General features: G+C 37.8%; 3 protein-coding genes across 4 annotated transcripts in view; 1 reads left to right on the top strand and 2 right to left on the bottom strand.

Moving 5' to 3' along the window:
* Positions 1-3,124: 3,124 nt before the first annotated feature.
* Positions 3,125-6,592, bottom strand: LOC138030259 (F-box only protein 3-like). The gene is made up of 3 exons (XM_068878160.1): positions 6,170-6,592; positions 4,171-4,733; positions 3,125-3,674 (listed from the first exon to the last, which is right to left on the bottom strand). The coding sequence occupies exons 1-3, from the start codon at positions 6,552-6,554 to the stop codon at positions 3,387-3,389; spliced, it is 1,236 nt and encodes a 411-aa protein (XP_068734261.1). The 5' UTR covers positions 6,555-6,592; the 3' UTR covers positions 3,125-3,386.
* A 190-nt stretch (positions 6,593-6,782) lies between these two features.
* On the top strand, positions 6,783-15,889 carry LOC138030258 (uncharacterized). Its single transcript, XM_068878159.1, has 8 exons — positions 6,783-6,975; positions 8,259-9,184; positions 9,747-10,012; positions 11,058-11,208; positions 11,751-11,847; positions 12,173-12,482; positions 12,586-12,888; positions 13,485-15,889. Exons 2-8 carry the CDS (start codon positions 8,286-8,288, stop codon positions 13,802-13,804), a joined length of 2,346 nt encoding a protein of 781 aa, XP_068734260.1. The 5' UTR covers positions 6,783-6,975; positions 8,259-8,285; the 3' UTR covers positions 13,805-15,889.
* Positions 15,455-22,466, bottom strand: part of LOC138030257 (SID1 transmembrane family member 1-like) — a 24,580-nt gene continuing 17,568 nt past the window's right edge. Inside the window, exons 22-27 of one of the 2 annotated variants that reach the window (XM_068878158.1) lie at positions 22,330-22,397; positions 22,082-22,128; positions 21,332-21,437; positions 20,333-20,443; positions 19,759-19,872; positions 15,455-18,827 (exon numbers count right to left, since the gene is read on the bottom strand). In XM_068878158.1, coding sequence (XP_068734259.1) covers positions 18,765-18,827; positions 19,759-19,872; positions 20,333-20,443; positions 21,332-21,437; positions 22,082-22,128; positions 22,330-22,397 — 509 coding nt within the window. In that variant the 3' untranslated portion in view covers positions 15,455-18,764. Of the gene's footprint in view, positions 18,828-19,758; positions 19,873-20,332; positions 20,444-21,331; positions 21,438-22,081; positions 22,129-22,329; positions 22,398-22,466 lie in introns of those variants that run through there. The other variant, XR_011128054.1, reaches the window with a different exon arrangement.

Raw genomic sequence — 22,466 nt, 5'->3', positions numbered from 1 at the left:
CGAGTAGTGACTGCTAGTAACGTGTAATAACGGGTTGTGATGTAGAGTAACGTCTAGTGACGAGTAGTGACTGCTAGTAACGTGTAGTAAGGGCTGGTGATGTGTAGTAACGTCTAGTGACGAGTAGTGACTGCTAGTAACGTGTAATAACGGGTTGTGATGTACAGTAACGTCTAGTGACCAGCAGTGACTGCTAGTGACGTGTAGTAAGGGCTGGTGATGTGTAGTAACGTCTGGTGACGAGTAGTGACTGTTAGTAACGTGTAATAACGGGTTGTGATGTGCGGTAACGTCTAGTGACGAGTAAGGTAAAGGTAAAGTCTGCTTACGAGCCTAGAAGGCCCGCGCTTATCTCCGGTTTCTGTAGCATGAAGCGACTAGGAGTATTTCTATTCCCCCCTGGATGGGATGCCAGTCCATCGCAGGGTTACCCCCACCAATATAAAATTCGCTGGTACCCATTTATACACCTGGGTGGAGAGAGGCACCGTGGGAGTAAAGTCTCTTGCCCAAGAACGCAACACAATGTCCCCGGCCAGGCCCCGAACCCGGACCACTCGATCCTGAGTCGAGGACTAACCATGAGGCCACCGCGCCTCCCCTAGTGACGAGTAGTGACTGCTATTGAGTAACGTGTAGTAACGGCTGGTGATGTGTAGTAACGTCTAGTGACGAGTAGTGACTGCTAGTAACGTGTAATAACGGGTAGTGATGTGTAGTAACGTCTAGTGACGAGTAGTGACTGCTAGTAACGTGTAATAACGGCTAGTGACCATGGCAGTAACATCTAGTGACCAGCAGTGACTGCTAGTAACGTGTATTAAGGGCTGGTGATGTGTAGTAACGTCTAGTGACTGTTAGTAACGTGCATTAACGGGTAGTGATGTGGAGTAACGTCTAGTGACGAGTAGTGACTGCTAGTAACGTGTAATAACGGGTTGCGATGTGGAGTAACGTAGATCCACGTACAGTAATGTCTAACAACGTTGGATAACACCTAGTGATTGGAAGTAACGTTAAGCTACGATTAATCATGTACTATATAAACTTATCTGGTGTTGATGTATAGTGTTGGTGACGTTGAGTATTGTATTTTGTACACGGAATTATTAAAAACTGGATCATTGGATAATGCAATTCGAGAGTTTTGATTGGCTAAGCCATCATGGGTTATAAGCCATTATACCATGATCTACAAACACGGCAAGCATATGCGTGATTTTTTGGGCCTTTTTATTTTTATTGTAGTCTAGTTTTCTATATTTTGGGGGCGTTTTTAATAAAACAATTATTCCACTCGCGCTTGTTGGATATGAGGTGATTATAGCCAACTCGGCGCTACGCACCTCGTTGGCTATCTATCATCTCATATCCAACGCGCGCTCATAGAATAATTGTTAATTATAACCGTTAATCTCACTCCCAGGAAGGGTTAAGAATAAAAAGAGCAGTTCCAAAAAATACACCCAAAAGGAAGCATTTTGTACCCGACATGGAACCAAATCTGAATTGATTTATAAAAAAATTTAAATTTTTAAGAGACTATGGTAATGATCACAGCAGCATGCCACACTGAAAAAACGTTGGAGATTCTGGTTAAGTATTTCATATGGGAATGCATGGGTAGATGGTAAGGACATGTTAATATTCATCTTCAGCAGACATATGCATGCAAATCAACAGAACCATGCTAATGCACAGACTATTTGTCTTTTATACAAAAATTTGGTTTTATCAACGGAGTTGATAATGTAAATTGGCCACCGTACAGAGATTCTAAAAGCTGACGTTTCGAGCATTAGCCCTTCGTCAGAGCGAATCGAGGGATTATGGGTTACGTGTAGTTTTTATAGTAGAGTAGGAGCTACGCTATTGGTGGTAACATGGCAACGTGAAAAATAGGAATATATTAGTTAAATGAAAAGCGTTCGTTAATACCGTGAGGATTAAGGGTGCCGATTTGAAAGATGAATTTTTGTTCCAGATTCTTGCGGCTTTCCGTCGTACCTAGATGTAGGGAAAGGCCGCAGATAGCCATGTGGTTTTTGGAGTGGTTAGGCAGATTAAAATGGCGAGCGACTGGCTTAGATGCATCCCTGTCATTCTTCTCAACATCGCGAAGGTGTTCGCGGAATCGGTCACCTAGTCGTCTACCTGTCTCACCGATGTATAATTTATTGCATAACGTACAGGTTATGCAATAAATGACATTTGCGGAGGTACATGTGAAACGATCGGTGATCTTAACAGATCGCTTAGGTCCCGATATCTTGCTAGTGTTGACAATGAAAAGACAAGTTTTGCATCGTGAGCGGGCGCATTTGAAAGTGCCGGGTTGCTCGTTAGTTTTGAGCGCGCTTCTAACTAAAAAGTTGCCTACGTTTTTGTCGCGTTTGAATTAAATAAGTGGAGGTTGCGAAAAGATTCTACCAGTCTCGGGATCATTTTGGAGTAATTTAAAATTACTAAGAATGATGCTTTTGACTGCGTGATTATGAGGATGGAAAGTGAGGGTGAATGGAATTCTGTCATTCTTATCTTTTTGTGACGTTTGTAGTGATGACTGTCGATCAAACTGTTGGGCGCGATGATGGCCCGCTTTGACCACAGAAAATGCTTAAGTGTAAGTAATTCCCAAAGCTATTGAATGCAAGGCTTAGTCTAGTTGTTGATATTACAGTATTTTTGTGAGAGGTGAATTAGTGAAGTAGAGAGCTTAAGCAGACTGATGACGACAAAAAGAATGTCATCTGAAAGTATAACTTCACAATATCATGACTCTTGCAATTATTTGAAGTTGCTCAGGTTGCAACTTGAGCAGGTACAGATTTGGAAGTTGCTCAGGATGCAACTTGAGTACTGTAGGTACAGCTGTACTTAGTATATGATCATTGTAAAGAGAACTTGGGTAATTCATCGTAGGGTGCTCATGTCCTACAAATAACCTCAAACTTGAATGTTTCACGTTGTCGGAAAGAGAATGGCAAAGAAGTCAACAAAAATGTAAATGCTTTTTCAGATCATGTTAAGCTAGTTTTGCTCTTTTTGCAAACCCCCCCCCCCTCCCCCCCACTATCGCTAAAGCTGTCTAGTAGTAGTAATTCGGAAATCAAGAGACCATCAATTGACCATCTACTTGAACTTATTGACTGAATTACACATAACAATGAATAAATCTTATAAGCTGGTAAGGTTAGTGTTTTTGTTGTGTCAATAGCAACCATTCTTTAACAAAATGATGTGATAACAAATTTGACACACCAAATATAGTCTGATGAGATCTGTGTTTACTGTCAAGAACTTTTCTGATGGCTCCGTTTAGAGAGAGAGACCCGTTCCCTATCATCCGAAGCAGAACTGGTGCTATCTCCTTCATACTTGCCCTCTCACACATTCTCGAGCCTTTTCTCTGCTAACACAAATGGAAGACTATTGAAATTTAAGGAAGGAATCTTGACATTAAAGGTTCCAGTCTTGTTGAGATATCGGAAAACGTAATGGCCTTCCATTTGCCCTGTGGGCGTCCTGAATGTTGTACAGCTGATATACTGATGGAGAGCTCCTGGGTACATGGTAGGAAATTCACCAACCACACCATCACCGTGGACCTCCTCTTTGATTCCATTAGCATCAGTTATGTACCAGTGTCGAGTTGTCAACTGGCATTTGTTCATCTGAAAGGAGAATAATCAACTTTAAATTCATTGATTTAATGTAAGCGCTGTACCTGAGGATTGACACCAGAAATTAAAGTACTTTAAATTTAAACATGCTCCACTTCATACAAGGAAGCATGTCTGGAAAGGAGGGTGTCGGTAGGAACAGTGGTGAGTCAGAAAAAAAGTACTGGCTTCCTCCAATGTACCCTGGGGTTTGATTTCCAGACTTGTCTTAATGATCGCGTGGCTTTAATCTCTTTTCTACTCTAATCAGATTAATTTTTCTCTGAACTCATACTTGTCTAATGCTTTCCTCTCTAACAAGAAAACAGACATTTGATTTCACCTGCTTTTATTAATTTTGATTTGATTTGATTTTTTATATCCTCCCCACCAAGTTGAGCTATTGGGCTTGTCTAAATGAAGCTTGAGACTTACCTAAATACTATCATAATGTTACTATTATGAGGGGAAACAAAGAAGTCCTCTTTACTTATGTAGTGGCACTCACCATTGATGCCTCTGGATCCATTGATATTGATATGCGATAAGTGAAGAAGAACAAGGGGGGTTTTACACTGCTAAGTTCTGGAAGAAAGGCAGTGGTTGTGACAATTGTGATACCATTGGTTGTAGCCTTGTCTGAAAATGAAAATGTGTAAATTTCATTGTCAATAACAGGGTAACAGTTATTCGACAACTTTTCAGCGAATGCACAAAGCCAGCTTGCAAAATTTGTCCCACTCAGGAAGTGATGCATTCTCATTGACGATACTTCAAAATTGTCAACGCTGCGATCTGGACTTGGCCAAAAGATTTCCCCACGATTGTGGCCTTCTTCGTTTGTCAAAGCCATGAATTGTCCATTTCCTGTATGCACGCAAAAAGAGACTGGAATGCAATTGCGAAGTCCATCTCGACGCTGTAGTCCACTCAAAGCCACACTGAGCTCCAGAAGGCATTCACTTTGGTAGTGGTTTGAAATTGCCATTGAACCAATAAGGCCAGGGCTGACAAGGCGTTGCCCATTTCGGATACGAAGTGAACATCTAAGATCATTTGGAAGCTGCAAACCTGTAGCATTAAATTACAAAAAATGAGTGTCTTCCGAAACAGAATGAATGTGACCTGGATTTGATATCTGGCTCACCATCAAATGTGGGCTTCAACCTCTCTCACTGAAAACTCACATGGATTCTAGGTTCACTTTCATTTCATGTGATTTGATTTAATTATGCTCAGCTAAATCGGTTCGACCCTTATAAAATGGATTACTGCAGTTATATTGCTACATATCAGTGGAATGTGAAACACAGAAACTTGCTATCAATGAAATTTTGATATCTGTAGTTACACAGTCATGGCATAAATTATACAAGCCTAGTGGTCAGGGTATGTCTGATTTGCAAGGGGCATGGACCTGATTTATCCTTGATGGCCTTGGATTCAAATGAGCTGTGCAGTGATATGGTATTGCTGATGTCAGCTCTTGAATCACCACAACTTTTTGTTTCACGATCATTATTTGACTTAAATAATAATAACAAATAGAGTGAGTTTCAATTGACTGTCGTAAAACCAAAACCAAAGTAATTACTTTGGCAAATCAAAAAGGTCGGAGGCAATCCAGTAAACCAATCAAAACTTGAAGTAATTACACGTAGCCGACACAAAGCGTGGGAAAATGTGCACGCACGAGCCACAATTGGTTTTGGTTTCACTTCTGATTGGGTGAAAAAATGGCCCGAAAACTTTGAACCAAGCACTGAGTGAAGTAAATGCAAAACCAAAGCAATTCGCTAATTACTTTCGACACTCAATTGCAAAGCGCTCTAATAATATGAATTGCATTATTGCTTGAGCTCTTGTCTTCATTATTCGTCTATCAGCAGATTAGTATAGGCAAGTTACAGTGTGCCTGTTTACCACCATTTGTCATTCAAATGTGCACACCACCAGAAAATGGATGGTGTCAATGACATCTTTGCTATATTTAGCCTAATTTGCAACAAACAAGTGTTGTCACTGGGCTCATTTTCGGTGCAACATAAACTCAGGGCTCCCGTAAATAAAATATAATTTTTTAACAACCTACACAAACAGCAAAACCGGTGGGTCTAATCTGCAGGTCGCAGGTCGCAGGTCATTGTTTCACCAATAAAGAAAGTATCCTAAACATTCATAAAAGCTAACCTTAGGCCTAAAAACTTTTGTTTAGGCCTAATTAGGCCAGAGGTTAGCTGTTAAGAATGTTTAGGATACTTTCTGTATTGATGAAACAATGACCTGCGACCTGCGACCTGCGACCTATGACCTGCGACCTGCAGATTAGACCCGCCGCAACAAAACAGTAGTGTTTGAGACTATGGCAAACTTTAGCTTAACTGCTGAATACCCTCCATTTCCATAAGGCTAAATCTTTCATGCCAGTACTCCAGGGATAAGCCTCTTGCTACAATCTTGCTGTAAGGTGAACTGGTCCCCTTCACCTTCACAACTTGCCAACGTACCGTTTAATTTGTTGACTTCTGTCTCGGCCAGTTCCTCCTCAGTCAACCCTTCGTTCAAGGAAGCATGGATTGCAGGGCAGTGAAGCCTAATAAACTCTTCAATCACAGCCCAAGCTCGTTTTATGGAGGCGTAGCAAGATTCGTATCGACCCCATTCCGTTTGCCACTGTGAAAATAGCTGCTTCCAAGTTGTGCCTGGGGGACATTCATCAACCAGCCAAATATCTTCGCACCACTTTTTCCATGAAGGGAGACTCGAGGCAACCTGACTAAACCTAGAGCAAACCTGACTACACTTTGCAACGTCTTCTTTGCCTAAAAAGGAGAAGATTTTAGACAAAGGAACGACAGGAAGAGATTGTAAATAATTGCAACTCTCCGCCATCTTTAGTGGCCACGGACAGTATTAGACCCATGAATGTGAATGAGTAGACCTCAGGGGAGGGGACGGGATATCGTAAAGTTTATCTCCATAAATATTTTGCTCCTTCAAATTATTATCTTAAGAACCAAACCTGAAATTCAAGTTGAAGGCGTAACAGTATTGCATTTTTAAGGTGTATAGTGCAGAAAGATAACTATATCTTTGGAGCAAATCACAAAGTGTCACTATTACCAACCGTAGTACCCGTCTCCTGTAAGTACAGATCTAAGCAGCTGTGTAACCTCTTCACGTACTCTACCATTTCACTGCTGCGTCTCTTGCGTGTTCTTTCGAAGTTTCTCGCTTCGTCGCTTCTTAACACCATAGATGTCTCCAATGATTAGCTTTCAGGACTATTCACCGTGAATTCTATCAATAACAGGTATTTATTCGGAATAATTTAATCCGTCCAGTTAATAATTAATAGACTAAATGATCATTGTTTTCAATCAAAATCAAGGGACCTTTTCGGAAAAATAGTCTTTTCTTCATCAAATTAGCTTATATTTGAAGTTTTCCGCTCAAACTCATTACAGTCGAATTACACATTCTTCGCTCAGTGCAAAAAAAAAAAAAAACCAACAACAAAAATCGCAAACGTTTTCCCGGAAGTAGGTCATGTGAAAGTTCTTTAGTCGCTCTAAAGTAGGCTAAGTTATATAAAATTTTTGAGATAACGATTGAATGATTTGATAGACTAAATTGTTGAACTATAACTGCTGATATTGAATTAGAAATGTCATAAATATATGGAATTTCCTTTTGGCATAGTTCAATTTATCAGATTGAAAGTGTATGAAGTTATGTTAATATCACATGTGTTCCTTTTAATTTGCAAGTGCTGTACTTTATGGCACCCCCCTTTAAAGTGCCTATCACTTCAACACAGTTTTCCACTTTATTTACTCTCAGAAATCATCCCAATTACATCGTGTGATAATTTTTAAAACCTTTTGAATGAAATGTCACTTTTTTTTATTGGCTTTGAAAGATGGGGAAAGTGGTCGAGTGTACACTATTTATGAGTCAATGAGTCAATGAGTCAATGAGTTAGTGTAGTTAACCAAACCATAAAATGAAAGCTAAAATTTCAGAGAGTGCTTAGGCGTAATCACTGAAACAAGGACTTAGCCTTAATCAATAAATTATTGCTACATTGACTGTGAGTCTCATTGACTCATGACTTGTGACTCATTGACTTATTGATTTATTGATTCATAACACATGGGACCTCAAAGTGGTCAATTACTTTGATCAATAACCGAGCAATGAAGGGGAATGGGTTTGATGCTGGGTTGAAGTGACAAACCGCTTTGCATTGAAAAGTTCTTTGAAAACAGCAATGGAAATTACTTTGTGACGTCAATCCGGTATTGAACTCATCCCCCTACATTGCTTGGTTATTGGTCGAAGTATGACCACTTTTTGCGTCTTTCAAAGGCCCTAAAAAAGTGAAATTTCAGTCAAAAGGGTCTAAAACAACATGATGTATTTGGAATGATTGGAAATGTGATTTGAGGCGATTATACAGTGTAGTGTTTTCAAGTTCTCTACATGCTTATGACATACATGTATTGACAAATGATTAATTTTGTAGGATTTTGAACTCTCTTTACCAAAGAAGGTTTACTGTGCGTGTGTTTATATTAATATCTTATTTCTTAGGTTCAAACCTACATCATTTTTAAAATCATGGCATTGAGTAACATTTATAAGCCAGAGGCAAACAAGTTTTCACATCTGCAAAGTGATGATGACGATGATTCTGAAGAACTTGATGATGAAATAAATGACAGCTATGCCAAAGGACTTCACAGCCCAGCAAGGAAAGTTCAAAAGCCATTGATGCCTCCAAACAGAGTCACCAAAATCAGAAGAGTTCACTCAAAGCCTTGGTGTACCACTCGAGCTTGTTTTGTATTTTTTGTGTGGCTTGCGTTCTTTAGTATTTGTGTCTCGGGCCTTGTACTTCTCATTTTACATGTTGTTGAGTCAGGGAATTCCAAAACAGACACTTCGTCATCTCACTTTGTTAAGAAAGTTCTTCTTGGTAAGAAAGAGTCCTTTAGGGATGAAAGAGAGATTTCATCATGTGATGAACTTTCTTTTAATAAGGTTTGGCATGCTGCATTTCCGAAGCTCATGACAGAAACTGCTGTGAGACTAAATGATGTGAACCAAGATGGTGTTGATGATCTTATGATTGGTTTTTCGACTGGTGTAGATGGCTACAATGCACCAAAAATCTCATGTGATTTGTACTTTGATGGGACTTATCCATGCTACGGTGGCCTTTTGGCCCTCGATGGCAAGACTGGTCAGGAGATTTGGCGACATTATACCATGCATGAAATATATGGAGTGAACTGCAATGGTGATTTAGATACAGATGGAGTACGGGATTGTTTGATATCTGGTAGAGCTGGCGTTTTTCAAGCCATTAATGGTAAGACAGGTAACAAAATTTGGGATTTTGGACCTCAAGAATCAAGAGATACAAATATGAATTTGTATACAGCACAGTTTATTAGAGACTTGAATAGCGATGGAGTGATGGAAGTTTTAGTTACACATGGTGGTGATCCATTGGCGTAAGTTAACTAATAAAACTCATTAATAATTCATGATCAAAAACAAAATGTATATTTTATGTATCAATATAGATCTGTATAATTATCTGATATGGCTTTCTCTTCATTTACGTTTAACTTAACACTTCCTGTCGATTTTCCCTCTCAAAATGTCTTGAATCACCAAAAATACCTACAGTAGTGTACTTTAATACTTACCGGTAAATGCTGATGTTTAAGTCATGTACAATATTCGTGTCAGATCTGTATCACATTTAAAAACTCTTGGCTTTGCCTTGAGTTTGTAAACTGCTTGAATTGTCGCTTGTTTAAGTGAAATGACCTTCAACTTTCATGAATTTTTGTTCCTATTAGTGGTCTCTGTATGACAAAATTATACATATTCTGTAAAATTCACTATTAGTAGGAGATCTGTTGTGATATTGATCAGTGACTCACTGTGAGTTGTAGGCAAGACTTTGTAAATCCCAGTACTCTCTTTACTAGTGTCTCTATGGCTTGATATAGACACATTTTGGTTCTAATTTTTTTGGGTATTTATCAAAAATTTCGTTATTTTCAGTGAACCTAACAGCCCTCGGCGTCTTATTGGGCGTATTTTAATATTCTGTGGGAAAACTGGTGAGGTCCTAAGATGGGCAAAGACTCCAGATGAACGGGAAACCTACTTCTCACCGGTAATATACACCAAGAAGGATGGTGTTGAGCTTGTACTGTATGGAACTGGAGGGGAGACACATCCTGGAGCATTGTGGGTTGTACCATTGCTTGATCTGTTTCATGGTCTGATTGAAAACTCTAAGCTTATTTACAAGGATCACTATAAAGGTACAAAATAAAGTTAGTAAATAATGAATTAAAGTGTTAAAGTATTTAAAATGCAGGAATGGCGCAGTGGTGTCAGAGCACTCACCTCCCACCAATGTGGCCCGGGTTTGATTCCCAGATCTGGCGTCATATGTGGGTTGAGTTTGTTGGTTCTCTACTCTGCACCAAGAGGTTTTCTCTGGGTACTCCGGTTTCCCCTTTCCTCAAAAACCAAAATTTGACTTGCTTTGTGTTAATTTTCAGTTTACAGTGTTCCCAATTAGTGCTCCAGCGCTAGGATGACTAGAGATTTAAATAAAGTTCCTTTCCTTTCGTTTCCTTTCCTTTACACAACCCTAGTGAAACACACCACAGCTGAAGCCTTACTCTGTTTTTATCTTTAACTGTTTTGAAAATTAAATAAAATATTAATGTTGTTAGCGAGTGGGAAGAAAGGTAGACAGTGTAACATACAGTAGTCTGAGAGACCATATATTATTTAACCTTTTTAAATGAATGAACACGGTTTTAAAAAACTGCTGTGCCTGAAGTTTTGTTATTTTCTATGTACATGTGAACTGAAAATCAACATGACATTATGTTGCAGTGGTTTTTGGTTGCCCCTCCACCGGGCCTCTCTTCTTTCTTCCTCTGCTAATGCAGTGTGTCTGATGCTTTGAAGACTTTGCATTGGACCTTGTGGCTGTGTTGCTGGAATTGCCAGCTTTCAGAGTGTTACTGTCCGAAAGCCAGTAAGAGGGTACCCTGAAAAATTTCCATAATTTTTACATGTAGCTTGATGTGCTTTACATTTTTAAATAGGACCTGTAGTGATAGCAGATTTTCAAAAACTGATTTATTATAATAGTGGATAAATATGTTATTATTATTATTATTATTATTATTATTATTATTATTATTATTATTATTATTAGAGAAAGAAGAAGAAGGAGCAGGCTGCAGCAGTGGAGTAGTTATTGTTACAGTAGTACACTGTAGTGTTGTCATTGATAAATTAAATGTTAATAACCATCTACATGACTTGTACTATTTACTCTTGTTTTAGGAGTTATGAATCCTCCCATACTTGTAGATATAAATGGAGACAGCACTGTCGACATCGTCATGGCAATGTTTAACACCACAGTTGCTGCTTTTGATGGTGAAACTTATGAAAGAGAGTGGGATTTTGTCTTCCCAGAAAGTGAATCTTACTCGTAAGTTATTGTTCATTGCTGTTTTTGCAAATTTATTTGTACTTGTTAGAGCGGTTTTCAATTGAGTGTCGAAAGTAATTAGATAATTACTTTGGTTTATGATTACTTCACTCAGTGATTGGTTCAAAATTCTCGCGCCATTTTTTCATCCAATCAGAAGTGAAACCAAAACCAATCGTGGCTCACGCGTGCACATTTTCCCGCGCTTTGTGTCAGCTACGTGTAATTACTTCGAGTTTTGATTGGTTTGCCAGATTGTCTCAGTCCGTTTTGATTGGCCAAAGTAATTACTTTGGTTTTGGTTTTAAGACACTCAATTGAAACTCGCTCTAAGTACTGTTCTATCTTATTTCATGAAATCCTTGGCTATTCCACATTAACCCATTCCATTTTATTTCATGTTCCCATTTTTTCTCAAGATCCTTTGTACCACCTATTTCCATTCTGTTCTATTTTATTTTTTTCAGTTCCATTTTGTTCCCTTCCTTCCTATTCTGTGCTAACTCATACTTGATTATTGTAATTCCATACATTTTTCACAGAATACCAGCTGCTGGCTTCTTTAATGAAGACAATGTTCCTGACTTTCTTGTCAGGTACAACACAGGAAGAGGATTTCCAGTGTATTTCTATGCAAATGTAAGACATTTGTGTATTCTTATTCACTTGCATTGTAAAAAGAAAGAGCGTATGTTGAGGTACTAAGCACCAAGGTAAAAAGGCCTCCAGATGATCCCTGAAAAATCCTCAAATATAGGATAATTATTATCCACGGCAGACAGTGTAACCTGTATTTCACTAAGGATGGTACATGTACAGGTGTATCTAAAAACATTATTAAATCTGACCAATTCCCGAAAGGATTTGTTTTAAATATATCCATTTCTTTTATTCGATGTATCTCATTTACGCCATTCCACTTAAGTTTTCATTAAGGTTTGTTAAACATTGGTTTTTATTGCAGGTAACAGTCCTTGATGGTAAAACAGGAGAGCCTTTGGTCAGGCCTTTTTTCAGGTCGTCTTCAATGGCTAACACATCACCCTTAACAGTCAGCATGGAGGGACTTGGAAATGACTTGTTCATATACTGGGTATCAGACTGCATGGGCCATGAAGGAGAGGGCGGAAAATTTGACTTTGTTGAAGGTACAAATGTCCATGAACAGAGTCGTGCTGATACTTGTAGGCTCAGGTACAACACCAAGAGCTTCAGCAAGCTGTGTGCAATGAACAAGAACTTGGGCTTCCCTGGACAGGAAATCTATTATTCAGGTGAGAGCATTAAGATCTGGACTTCTTGCCTTCCACAGTAATGTATCTTGTAAAATTCTGTGACCAATGAAAGGGATTTAGACAGTTCAAACATTTGTTTCAGAGGACTTTTATGACATTGAACATGAAGGAGAATCAGTGGACAAGAAAGATAGCAGTCAAAACTCCAGTGCAAAATCACAATTTAAGCGTCATGTTGGCGCACCAGATCATGGAGGATACCAGAGGCTGATGGCTACAGGAAGTATAGTGACGACACTTGGAGAAGAGAATAACACAGGACCGGCAGATTCTATTGACATTGTGTTCACTACTTACTGGCAGTACCCAGCCAAAGTCAGGATTATATTACCCGAGGATAAAGCTTGCATTGAGAAGTACAGGAAACTTCATTCAGGGGAACCAGGTGAACTTAGATGAAATTTGATGCTTCATTCAAGAGTTGGGCAATGGTCTTGAAGTGTAAAGGGCAACAAAAACAATGTTTACAAACTGGGAATTAAGTGATACCGTAGATACATGTACAATACGCATGTCAGTGTTGTACATGTGTGATTCATTGATTTATTAGGAGACGTCTTAAAATTATTGATTGTTAGCAGTTCATGTAACTTTACTGGCTATTGTTTTTTGCAATACAAGGTATTTCAACTTGGCCCCAGTTGCTGGAGGGGTAGATAGTGCTACCCACTGGATAACTCAATTGGTTTTGCTACTGTTTATCCGCTGGATAGTGATTTATCTGTTGGATAGCGTTATCCAACTTTTGAACAACTGGGGCCAGGAATATTGAAATCATAGTACTGTTTACCATTTTACTCGTCAATGTGGTTGCTTTAGACATAACTGTAACCCGAATTATATCATTCTAACATGCTTTAAGCTAAATGTGCCCTGTAATTAGTATTACATGACTGTATACTTTGAAAAATACATGTATATATTTAAGCACAACAATGGTTTAAAAAAAAAACAACATAATTTTGTATTTTCACTTTCCAGGGGAAGACTTTGATGCCAATGTAATGAAGAATGAAGAGGCTGGAATATTTGATGCTGGAGATGAGGCTGTGAATGAATGCCTCAAGGACAAGCAGAAGGAGAACAAGAACAACATATACATAAGTCAATCAGACTATGATATATACAAAATACATTTTGGAAGTTTAAGTGTGTATCGCTTTACCTTAAAGTGTAAGTGTAAGAATCTGTCAGGCTCTCAACACTGTGCCAGATTCTTGCCATACTCCCAGCAAGGGTGGGGTGGGTACATGGGTTCCCTGACAAATAGCTATTTTGTTCCCAGAAAAAGACCATTTTAGGGTGGAGAGGGTAATTCTACAGTTGTTATATAATTGGATGAGGAATAGTATGATCTGTTGGATTATGGAGATCAAGGAGGGTGTTATTCCGCAAACACGCTCTGAAGGGTCTACTTAATTGTCCATGACATAAGAAATCTTACTGATTGAAAAGCTTATTTTAAGAGACTGAAAAAGCAATGTGTGAGCACTTATTGCATTCTGAAGTTTGGCATGGTCTGCATGACTGTATACAGTAGACCATTAAATGTAAGATCTTGACAGTCAAAAAGATAGGACAATATTTTAAAGGAATGATAGGAGTTATAATTAAATTTTCAATCTTCGATATTGCATTTGTAGCATTCTGATTGGCTCGCTAAAAAAATTAATATCAGTTTCATCTTACACAAGAAAGATGTCTGTCTGAAAACATTTGTTATTCAAAATTAATGTGGCAATCACTGGAACAAAATAACCCTCCCTCTGGTTGGAGCATCAATAACGATAACGTGGCCTCAGCAATAATTATCTTTGCTATTTGCCGTAATGATTACGCTGTGTCACCAAGCTTAGAAATTTGGGTGGAATGAATATGCAATTCCTAAGTATCCAAACATTCAAACAAGTTTTATAAGAATTTAAGTTATGTTAAAAAAAAGAGCCACGGTGTTTTATCGTGTCTCTCGGGAGTCTGACCAAAGGTTCAAATTGTGAGGGGAAGATATTAGCATACAAGAAAAACAAGTGGACCTTATAAGCAGTATGGTAATCTTACATGTAAAAGCAAGTTTTTTTTTCCTTCAGTCCTTTCTTTGTTGCAGTCGTTGGTTAAAGAAGGTTGGTTAAAAATGCTGCATAAGAGAAAGTTCAAAGATTGAAAACTTCCGATGAGGAAAAAGACTTGTTGGAACAATCCTTTCCAAAATCAACACGAAGGTCACAAATAATTTGGTCTTTCAATATTTTTGCACAGTAGCAAAATGCAAGGCTGAGCAAACAAACAGCTAATGAAGAAGCAGGATTCAATGTGGAACAGGACAAAATCCAAAGTTTAGATACGAACATTGTTAACATAACGGCAGAATCGTTGAATTTTTTGGTTGACAAAATTCGTTAAAGAAGTTTGGAAGGGGGATGGGTTAAAGTATCCGTCCAGGGCCCAGTTGTTCGAAAGCCGATTACCAGTAACTTAATCCAGGATTAGCGGAAACGTTTATTTCATGTTTTCAACTTTTTGGTGAAAGTTTCTTTTGCTTATTTCTGTTTTGCAAGATAGACTTCTTCTAATGTAACGTTTTCCCGAATGTCAGCGTTGAACAAAATTTGGAAGTAGAGAAATAGACTCGTTGGCTAATTTTTAATCTGGGATTAGCGTTAATCGGCTTTTGAACAACAGGGCTCAGAAGTTTGTAATGGCTGAAATTTCAATGGAAATGATTAGGACTATTTCATAAAGATCACAAGTGATCTTTACATAAAGAAGATCGTTTCATTTAACAATAAGCGATAATTACGTTGTTTGCACATTCAGCCTTGCACTTCCCTGGGACTGAAATCAAAACCGCCGGCGGGCTTTTCAGATTGCTCATAGATTACCAGGTACATTCTGATAAGCTGATAGGTGCATGAATTAAAAGCAGTAATTTTAATAATTTGCACTCATTGTACATTGTATAATAATTATTCATTTATTGACATTTTGATGCCGTGCACCTCATTTCCTATTTACTATGTCATGTCCAATGCACATGCATGGAATAGTGTTGTTAATTAATAAAATCTAATGAAAAGAGAAAAAAGAAAAATGAATCAGGTTCTCAGCACCTAAAGGAAGTTGAAAATTAACATGTACAGAAGATGCTTGCCAAATTTTATGTGAATAGTGATCATTAGCTGTATCATTAAAATACAGTTAGTGTTAATGGAGGGTAACACCTTATAGGAGCCATACACACTGAAAAGAATAAATTTAACTTAATGAGGTTCCTTTTGTAGTTTAAAAAATGTGTTAATAATTATTTAAAATAAAATGAGTTGTCTTACAATAATATTGAAAATAATGTCTATTTTGTGGTCAGCACAATAAATTGACAGGTTATACAGTTTTGAGGGTCCATTTTAGTGTTATTTCAAAAACTGAAGTCTTATAAAATAGTATTAATTTTGTTTGACGTTAGTACGTAGCAAGGGCTGAACGATAGACTACAGTGCAGTAGCAAAAAGGGTTGTCTGGAAAAGCTATAGGCACTATAGAAACAGTATTTGTAGAGGACTTTATACCGTGATATCCAGGATAGTGGTTTGATTTGTTGCAGGTAATTAAACTGGCACAAAAACCCAGTGGGGTTTTTCCAGTTGGTGTTACTTCCTAAAGGCTTGTTTAAGTGATCTCCAGTTTCTTTCATGAGGGCACCAAATTTATGAAGATAAGACGTCTGACTGAAATCCATGGGAGTTTTCCATCATTATGTCAAGTCTGGCCCGGGTTGCTAGAAGCATGGTTTGCACTAACCAGCATTAAAGACCATGGAAATCTAAAGGTTTTGATATCTTCTTAAACCAGGCTTTGAGCAACTGGCCCCTGAGTGATTTGAATCAGACACACTGTGCTTGAAAACCCAAAATTACTGGAGACAACCACTGCGCGACATATTTTCAAATCTCAGAGGGATTATATTCCTTGATTACAAAACCAAAAAAATCCTGTATCTTCACGCAACTCTCTTTAACACGAAGGTACAGTGTAACTGGTATAGATCTTCATATATTGCCACAGGCAAAAAATATACTGGACAGAGGTAATAAAATGTGAACAAGAACACTGAGCTCCAAGCAGAATCAAAATGTTAAATGCATTAATTTTATTCTTTGTCATTGTAGAAAACTGTATTTGTCCCATTCTCAACACATTTAATCTCATGAGATTCAGCATTGGGATTCAGCATTGTGTTTATGTGAAATGGCAGGCTGCTGCTTGAAAATAAAAGCATGAAAATTCCCTCATTCTTTTAAAAAGTTACTTCTGTTAGCTACAGATATAAAGCAACTTGATATGTATAGCAGCATACAGAGAAGAAACAAGTTGAAATCTGGCATTATTCAGGGGCACCCAACGTCAATTTTCGGAAAATATGTATGTATAATTTCTTTCTTGCCTGCCTGTCCTAGGATTTTTGAACATCTAAAAAATATGGTTTAATTGCCCATTTTTAACTGATATCTAACCTAAAAAGGTCACCTAGAATATTCGGGAGCCTTTTTTCTGGCTGAAATTTTCAAAAAGAAGTTTTGATCCCTATAATCTTCGGATCACTAGACTTTCAGCTAGGAAATCCGAACAGATGAAAAATATTTAGGGGATAAAAATATGCCTATATCTACAGTTTAAATACCAAAATACGTTTGACAATGCTATGTTTAAGTGGTTTTGAACTATATTCCTGTTGGGTGCTCCTGATTATTGGAAGTATGAATTTCATCCTGATGTTTGCTGTAAGTGCAATGCTAAATCTCTCTAATAATAATTATGTCAGGCAAAAAATGAGTTAAATAGATTAATTTATTTACAAGTCAAAGTTAAATTTGAATTCCAAACGTTAAGCTCATTAAATATTAAGCAGCTTAAGCACGCAACGTTTGCCACTGTTGGTAACCGGAAGTGAGCTGCTTTTTCTTTAGATTACCAGACTGAGTACAAAGTATCTTTTCACTATTATAGACCATGGCGTGCAGAGAGCACTTTCTTCCCACCAACGTGATGGGGGTTGAATTCCCAGACATGGTGTCATGTGGATTGAGTTTGTTGGTTTTCTAGGTACTCCAATTTCCCTCTCCTCAAGAAACGAAGATTTAATTTGACTTGCATCAATTTGTTGATTTTAGTTTAAAGTGTCCCCAATTAGTGCTCCGACGCTAGAACAACTAGACACAAAGTTCCTTTCCTTTTTCTTCCTTTTTTTACCATTAGTATAACAGCAACAACAACTTAATTCAATCACAGGAAACTTGAAGACAACTTGAGACCTGTATGTAGTTAACAAACCAATCAAGGGAGTTTCAAGGAAAACAAAGAAATAAAAAGGAAAGGACACAATAATATTATATACATCCTAAAACATCTAAATGTAGACACTCTTGTATTTAGTATTATTACCAATCACTGTTTACATGTAAGAAATGAAGAAAGGGAAATGGAAAGTGGTGTTATTTTAACACTTTAATTTCATTATTTGAGAGATAAAACATATGGGAGACACTTACGTCCTGGCAAGGGAAATGTTCACTTCCGGTTTCTGGCCGTGGCTGAAAAAACGTCACACGCTTAAGCTTGATTCCCTCAGTCTCCTCTTACAGGAGCACTCTGGGTCGTTAATCAAGCCTTTGATCAACTAGACTACAAGAAGTCCCTCTTTTGCCACATATAGTTAAGTGAGAGCAAGGAAATAAGGCACAAGAAAATCTGGAATCTGGATTTGAGGAGAAATGAGGCCAGATTTCACATGGTTATTTTTTTAGTGCAGTGCCAATCTTCTCCTCGCATTCGACAAACTAAGCTGCGCAAGAGGGGCTGCTTGTAGTCTATTCATCAACATGTGGACTCATGATCAATGGTTTTGAATTTCATGGCTGTCAGTCATTCTACTGTACTGGGTATATGTAGATGGGTCATATTGAAAAATTGTGATTGGGGGATTTTTAAGTACTTATTTTAAAAATATTTTTTACTACAGCTTAACTGTGGCCCCAAATATGATTATCGGTTCCAAGTGAAAAGCGTATCTTTTGGTCTTAATTGAAATTCAGTGACAAAATTAAGTAGATTTTGACTTGGCAATTTTTGGATCTCTTTGCTTAGCTGTCCTCACTCAATGAAAACAGTTTCCAAAATAATCTCCAACACTTCAGCCAACATGAATTTTACCTTCCATTCACATCACCCTTTGGTTAAATTATCATTAGTTAGCCCTGTTCTTTTTAATCAAAATACAGGGATGCTGTGTCTTGGCGTTCTAAGGAGATCATCATCCAGAGTTAACAAGCCCTGAAAAAAAGGAAAAACATTGCTTAGTCCTTTCAGGGTAGGAGTGGTAGCCTTGTGGTTACTAGGAGTTCAAGAAACGACCAAGACAACAACAACGGCAAAAAGCAGTAATATTATTGGTTAAAAGAAGATAAATGCTACATGTGCCGCAAGCATTTTTGTACATTTCTTTCTAAACCCTAACCCTAACCTCAAAACAACAACTTGAAAAGACCAAATTTAATGATTTTATGACAACATGGGCATTCATAAGTAAAATTTTCATTATCACTCTTTACTTCAAATCCGTCCATACCAATTTAGTTATAGGATACTTCGCTCATAATGCCCAACATAAACAAGAGGAAATAATGACAAAATACTTAAGATGGCTCAAAGCTATATTTTCAAGCGATGCTTTCCTTTACTCCCTATTAATTAAGATTCACAACCTGGTTTTGCCACCAAATTGTTTCTCTTTAGACAAGAAAGAATTGTCACCCCACAGCTTCTTAAAACACAAAAAATGTGGCTGCCACAGCAGGGTTGTCAGAATGTTTTGCAGTGTTTATTTAGCAAATACATTTGAATAGTAAGTGACAATGAAAGTAAGACCAAAGGCATTGAAAATAAATAATGGTGCTACTGACTAGCGGGTGGAAACAATAGGGTAGGTGGAGATATCAAGTGCGACCCCTCTGCTTTTCAAATATCCTATCCTGTGTAGACAAAAATAAGGGGGAGGTGGAGGAAACCCATATCCTTCCTCCCTCCCTCCCCCCCCCCCCCCTTCCCCCTCCACCCTTTTTATCTTGCCCCACTTTTTATGCAGCCAGAACATTGAAAACCTTGCATGTTCCCCACAGAAACACTTGCCACACAGGCTTGGAATTTCCTGGCAAAGTCAGTACAGTACACCTGTTTTTAGATACAAAACGTTTTGATAACTCACCAAAAATGAAAAGAATAAAGCACAAGCAGACAGGAAGTGCCAAATATCATGGTAATCATAGAATTCAAGAAAAACACATTCTTTGTTTCCTTCCCTTGAACGAGCTGGACTTTTCTGCATATCAAGAACAGTGAAATCCTTTTTCATGAGTCACAAAAATAGCCAATGAATAAGCTAGCTACACAAGAAAAAAGCTGACAGAGATAAAATAGACAAAACAGTCAAGGTCATGGCAATATCATACTTTGGATTGGCAGTAGATACGTCATGCAATAATTAAGTTTATATTCTCCTTAAGGTTTCTGTGAACTCCTTGCCAAGAAGTCACACTTTTCTCTCGTACACCATGCCTAGGTTTTTCAAAAGATGGATGGCAACATCTGTTAGATAAGCCACTATCCAGGAGAGCAATTAAGACCAATTAAGAATTCTGTAATTTATTGAGTAACGTAACAACAATCATTATTACTGAAATCTCTACTATAGGGCTAGTCATGTTAATAATTATAAAAGATATTGAATTATCAAGTTCCAGTAACTTATAAATAACGAAACACTATTACAGCAACTGTACCTGCCATGATGTTAGATTGCTGAAGAAGAAAATCAGAGCAAGAATCCAACAAATGAGAGTGCAAACAAGAAGATAACGAGGAAGAGGAAGAATCCGCTCTTTGTTTCTTAGCTGAAGAAAAAAGTGCACAAAAATATTTTGATTTACTTACTGTAGTCATAAGATGACTAACTTTGTTCCTAACTTCAACAATGTTCCCAATGCAGATCAATTATTGAATGTCCTAACTGTTGTTAGTCATGCACAGGTATAACATGTTGTATAATTATCACTTCCTCCATTCTTATTTCGCAGTAGACTTTGATGGGACCTTGAAGAGTCTGTATGTTTGTCCCTCATCTAATCTTATTGTGTTGTAATTTCACTGTTTGTAGTCTCAAATTAAATCAACGTGATCCTCTTTGTTAGAATAAGGGCTGACTGGTTTTGAACAAGGAAGATCATTTTTATCATGATTCCGTTTTTATGAAACAACTGTGGATGCCTGTGTGTCAAGTCTCATGAGTGGACCTTCACTAAAGCTATTCTTATTTCACATGGTGAGAGTTCATAATTCGTTGGTGCTGACCAAAAATTATTGTCTCTTGTGACAAGGAAGTTATGATGCCTGCTTTTGAGATGGGCTGGGAATAGATCCTGAGCCCTGACCAACTGTGACCATTGCTGTTACATTTTTGTAACATTTTTGGACTGTTTGTAAAGAAAGTATTGGGGATTGTAATCTGGTTTTCTTCAGAGCAAATTAAAGAAATAATTTTATTGTAGAAGGATTGGTGAACAAGAAAAAAGTGGGGGGGGGGACTTTTCTGAACACGGGAAACAGCATAAAACACAACTTTTTTTAATGTTGAGAGGCCAAATACCTGCCTTGCCAGCAGTCAGGCAACCAAACAGTGCCTCAGATTACGTACCTCCACAGACTGTAAACTGAACCCTTCTTACATTACGAGTGCAAGATAACAAGGAAGTACTTCATTTAAGGTAACAATCTTTGCTTACCTTCATTATCACATAAAATGCCAAATAGAGTAACCCATTGACAATCAAAATTGCCAGTAGATAAGTTGCAAAATCACTGGGTGTGGTTGCAACGCCATAGATGGCACTATGAATAAACAGAAAATGTACAGTATGTCAGTTCATCTGTGAGCAAAATTATATTTCTATGTAACGATAGCAATGGTTGCAAACTGTAGACTGATTCTTCCTCGTTTGAAAGATGGATAAAGGTGGAAATGAAATCTGTAAGTGTCTCTCTTAGGTTGGAAAGGGTAAAGGGAACATAGTTGTTGAGTGGAAGCTTACATGGTGTATGTTATTATGGAGTGGGGGGGGGGGGGGGCAATTTGCTTGGGGCTGGACAATCTGCAAGCCGGCGAGCCATGTACATTTGGCTATTAAAGCACCCATTTCATATAGCGCTCATAAACAGTGATTAAGTCTAAGCACCCATTTTAAAACGGTTAGCTTTCAATAAGTGTGTGACTTGCATGTTGACTCGCATGGCTCGCCACGTTGGCTTGCATGACTCACAGTCATGGCTCGCACATTGTCCGCACTCATTTTCCTTTCTATCTTAAAAGGCAATTTTGCTATTTCCTCTCTCAAACAAACATGCGGCATAACAACCAAGGCCACACATTTTTTTGTGTGTTTGGATTTTGGAGATTACACATTGTACATGTTGACTGTCTTAAAACCAGACACTTAGATTTGTTTATCTGAAAACAAGTATAAATAATAGCTTACAAAAACCAATTCACCATATTGGCAATCAGCAACAGAAACATGCGATCCTGAAAAAACAGAAAGGGAAAAAAAAGATTGCACAATAATTGTGCAATATACAAGTATTATAATAATTATTATATTGAGCTATACGTACATGTACAATAACACTATTAAATTTGATATAAACTAAAGTGAAGTCAAAAACGGAGATGTTATCAGTGAAAACTGGAATGTAAAAGAACAAAATTACTCGGGATTTTATCTACCTTGTAGGTTGGACATGAACAGCAGTCATATCTTAACAAGATGAAGAGTCTTGACAATATACCAGCATCTGGTGATCACAAGGAAATGGCATGGGACCATAAAGAAATGGCTTTAGATGGCCAAAAGCCACTTTTTG

The sequence above is a fragment of the Montipora capricornis genome, chromosome 13 (genome assembly GCF_036669925.1).
Source record: "Montipora capricornis isolate CH-2021 chromosome 13, ASM3666992v2, whole genome shotgun sequence".
NCBI classification, from domain to species: domain Eukaryota; kingdom Metazoa; phylum Cnidaria; class Anthozoa; order Scleractinia; family Acroporidae; genus Montipora; species Montipora capricornis.
The sequence above is the reverse complement of the archived record's forward strand: the minus strand, read 5'-3'. Positions and strand labels throughout refer to the sequence as shown.

Bases quoted from the DNA above. Each gene is read 5' to 3' on its own strand.
- LOC138030259 (XM_068878160.1), bottom strand. From the start codon at position 6,554: ATGGCGGAGAGTTGCAATTATTTACAATCTCTTCCTGTCGTTCCTTTG. The intron at 4,734-6,169 runs GTACGTTGGCAA...TTAATGCTACAG, and splicing joins AGAAGTCAACAAATTAAACG to GTTTGCAGCTTCCAAATGAT. The intron at 3,675-4,170 runs GTGAGTGCCACT...TTCTCCTTTCAG, and splicing joins TGGATCCAGAGGCATCAATG to ATGAACAAATGCCAGTTGAC.
- LOC138030258 (XM_068878159.1), top strand. From the start codon at position 8,286: ATGGCATTGAGTAACATTTATAAGCCAGAGGCAAACAAGTTTTCACAT. The intron at 9,185-9,746 runs GTAAGTTAACTA...CGTTATTTTCAG, and splicing joins CATGGTGGTGATCCATTGGC to TGAACCTAACAGCCCTCGGC. The intron at 12,483-12,585 runs GTGAGAGCATTA...CATTTGTTTCAG, and splicing joins ACAGGAAATCTATTATTCAG to AGGACTTTTATGACATTGAA.